Below are 3,344 nucleotides of genomic sequence, written 5' to 3' on the forward strand. Positions count from 1 at the left end.
CAGTATTCCTCAGATACCCTTTGGGGAGCACGGTATTGAGAGAAAGAAATGGGTGGAAAAGATAGGAGAAACAGGATAAGGATATTCGCTGCACTGAAGAGGAGGGAGAGCAAGGAAGAGAGAATGGCAAAGACAAAATGAGGTAGTAAAGTCACTTGGTGGGAATAGGATGGTGACCAGAAACTCTTCAATTTAGAAAAAAAGTTCCATCATTTCTCCACATGGCAGAGTGAGTCCATTTTCTAATTCAGGACAAATAGGAAAAGAGAACATCTTACAATTAATTTAATTCTGTAAATACAATAAGGATTAATTGTGGATTGCTATTTACATGAGAGTTTCTGTACATGGTAAGACATTTTCAAGTGAGTAAAAAAGTCATAATATCAAAGAGACCCCTGGAAAAGTGTCTCTGCTTCGGATCAACTCTATTATTTCCTTTGCTATCACCTGACCTTACTGGATATATATATTTTAGGTACCTGAGTTTCTAACTCTGTCTCCTAAATTAGCCTGTATGTTACTTCTTAACTATGTAGAATTTCTTACGATAGTCTCTAAGAAATGTCCTACAAACCCTATTAAAGTTTTCCCAGAAAAGGAAAGAGAACTGTGTGATCCCGTGTATCAGTGCCTCCTCCTTCATTCAATAATCCAAAAAGCAGTAAGTATTGATCGGACATCTATTGTACACCAGACACTATGATAGGCATGTGGATACAATGATGAGAAACAATGTAAACACAGCTCCTACCTGCAGGGAGCTGAGGATCCAGGGGAAGAGAGCACTATTATTCCAATGAGCACACACTGAAAAGGCGATATGAAAACTAGAGAAGTGCTTTTGGAAATACACAGGGTGCCAGGAGAGCTTGTAACCTAGTCTCAGCATATTCGGAAACTTTCTCTGAAGAGAGGACATTGAAATTGATATCTGAAAGGTGAACAAGAGTGGCCTGAGACCACATTTCAGAGGGAAGGAATTGCATGTGCCAAGGCCAGGGCCACCTCCTAGCCCTCACCTTCACAAAGAAGACCGTGGAACCTTCCCGACCTGCTCTGAGAGCCCTCCTGGGTCTTCACGGACCTCTGTTCCTCCTGCCTTTCCAGGGTCCTCCCCCAGCCCCTTTCTCTGCAAGGCACAGAGAATACACCTTGCCTTGCAGAAAACACCTTCATATTTTCTGGGGAAAGGGCCTCGCCTCCCCAACTTCTCATTCCCCCGGCTCTTGCCACTGTAGCCCGCCCCACATCGTCCACGAACATCACTCTCTTTTATCCAGAGGAAGAGATGAGGGAAGAGTCAAGAAGGAGTGGGGTGCCACGGGAGCAGGAAACTTTATGAATACGCAGGCGGATGCAGAGTGGGACAGGTGAGGCTCTATGTGTCCCAAGGAATTCCTCAAGAGGAGGGACTCAAGGTCAGGGCGTTGACGTTGGGGGTGTAAGGACTGCCAAGTGGCAAGCTAGCGATGTCCCATGTCTCGGTTGGAGTGCTCATTCTACGGGTTTGTAGTACATCTGTGAGCATCTCAGTGACGTGTGCGGGACACAGACTGTGCGTTCTAGGGTTACAAATAAAATCTTTAGTGTTGATACAATGAAGCGCCGAAATAGGAAAACCAAAGATGAATAAAAGATTCAGGAGACTAACAGAATACACTGTCACAGTGGCAGAGGTTTGAAGTAGTAATAACTTTATTGGAACACAGGTAAACATAGGGATCCATAAGGAAGGAGACACGTGACTTTCATTCCAGCATGAGAAACCCTGCAAGGTCCCTCACACATCCGGGCTGCTCATTGGTCTCACAAGACCTGTTGGCGATACCTTCTAGGTGTTCGTCCTGAAGAAACCCGATCTCCAGTAACCCCACCCCCCCCCCAAAAAAAAACAAGTGTGTTTTTTTGGAGTGGCGGTCACAACAGGTACACACACACACACACACACACACACATGCGCGCGCGCGCGCGGGCGTATACATGAGGCGTTTTATTTTTGAAATAAAACAGGAAAACACCTAGGGATGAGAAGGCACCAATCCCGTCCCTCACTCCAGCGATCTGAGCCACCAGAGGAAAAGAAGGGTTTTGCTCCGAAGGCTCCCGTTCGCGGGCTGTCTTCTGGAAACCTGGCCGCGCCCCTGAGCTGGCACCGGGTGGGAGCCGAGCTGTGGTCCCACCTAAACCCGATTCGCGGACCGGCGCGTCTGGGCCAGGCTGGGCCCGAGCTCGTCGCGGCGGTGCGCGCCTGCGGCCGGCCGCGGACGCCTGCCCCGAAGTGGGGCGCGCCGATCCGACCGGCTGGGACAGAGGGGACCCCTGATCGCCACCTCCCCCCACCCCCCAGATCGGGCCCCCTACGGCCGGGCGCCGCGGGCGCCGAGGGCGGCGGGAGGCTGGCCGGCGGGCGCGGGCTGCTGGGCGAGCAGGGCGTGGAGCAGGGAGGCCGCCCAGTGCAGGGTCGCGCCCGCGTGCGCCAGCTGCCAGGAGAGCCAGGCGCGCTGCGAGGCCGAGGGCTGCGTGCGGCGGGTGGGCACAGGCAGGAAGGCGCCCCCTGGAGCCCGCAGCTCGTCCAGGGCCACCGCCAGCGCGCCCACCCGGTCAAAGAGCCTGCCGGTGACCACCTCCAGGGGCTCGCGCGCCTCCGGCCACAGGTGGCAGCGGCGGCGCTTTGGGGAGGCGGGTCGGGCCTCGCGGCCGTCCTGGCAGCGTCCGCGGTGCGTGGTCCTCACGGGCGATCTGCGCCGGGTCCTCCGGCCCTTGTGGCGCCACGGAGAGTGGGCGGCACCTGCGCGGGAGAGCAAAGGAGAGCGGTTTCGGTGAGTGCCCAGGCCCGTGGGGATCGCTTGCCAAGGTCTCCGCCGCCCCTTCCGGGTCTGGACTACCCCGCCCCCACTGGCCACCCCACCCACTGTGCCCCAGCACCCCTGACTCTGGCGGCCCCTTCCAGGATCTGGTGGGAACCGGTGCCAAGGCTTGCACGCCTTCCCCCCAGCCCTGGAGCGCTCTAGGAGCATCTCACCCTGGCGGTGTGTGTCTCCTCCCCTGGGGGTACCCGGCTTGCCACTCAGCCCCCACCCAACTCACTACGTCGTCAGCTCTGCAGAGGGCCAGCCCAGAAACCTACCTCTTGTGCCATGACCTCTTGGTCCTTCTGCAGGGCAGTCAGACCGGTGGTCTCTTCCCCGTTGGGCCGGAGACGGTCCTCCCCTTCCCTTCTCCTGGCAGCGTCCATTTTCTCTGGAGCGATCGTCAAGGCAGCCATCGGGGCTTCTCCCTCGCTTGTGCCCGGAGCCCTTGGTCTCCTGGCTCTGCCTGGTGATCGCTGCGAGTGGAGAGGA

At 55.7% G+C, this 3,344-nt stretch overlaps 1 protein-coding gene across 1 annotated transcript; it reads left to right on the plus strand.

The window, feature by feature from the left end:
* The first annotated feature begins 2,027 nt into the window (after nucleotides 1-2,027).
* On the plus strand, nucleotides 2,028-3,014 carry LOC109269826 (collagen alpha-1(I) chain-like). The gene has a single exon (XM_019453915.1). It carries the CDS (start codon nucleotides 2,028-2,030, stop codon nucleotides 3,012-3,014), a length of 987 nt encoding a protein of 328 aa, XP_019309460.1.
* Nucleotides 3,015-3,344: the final 330 nt, after the last annotated feature.

The sequence above is a fragment of the Panthera pardus genome, unplaced genomic scaffold (genome assembly GCF_024362965.1).
Source record: "Panthera pardus isolate Hobbes unplaced genomic scaffold, ASM2436296v1 HiC_scaffold_20, whole genome shotgun sequence".
NCBI classification, from domain to species: Eukaryota; Metazoa; Chordata; class Mammalia; order Carnivora; family Felidae; genus Panthera; species Panthera pardus.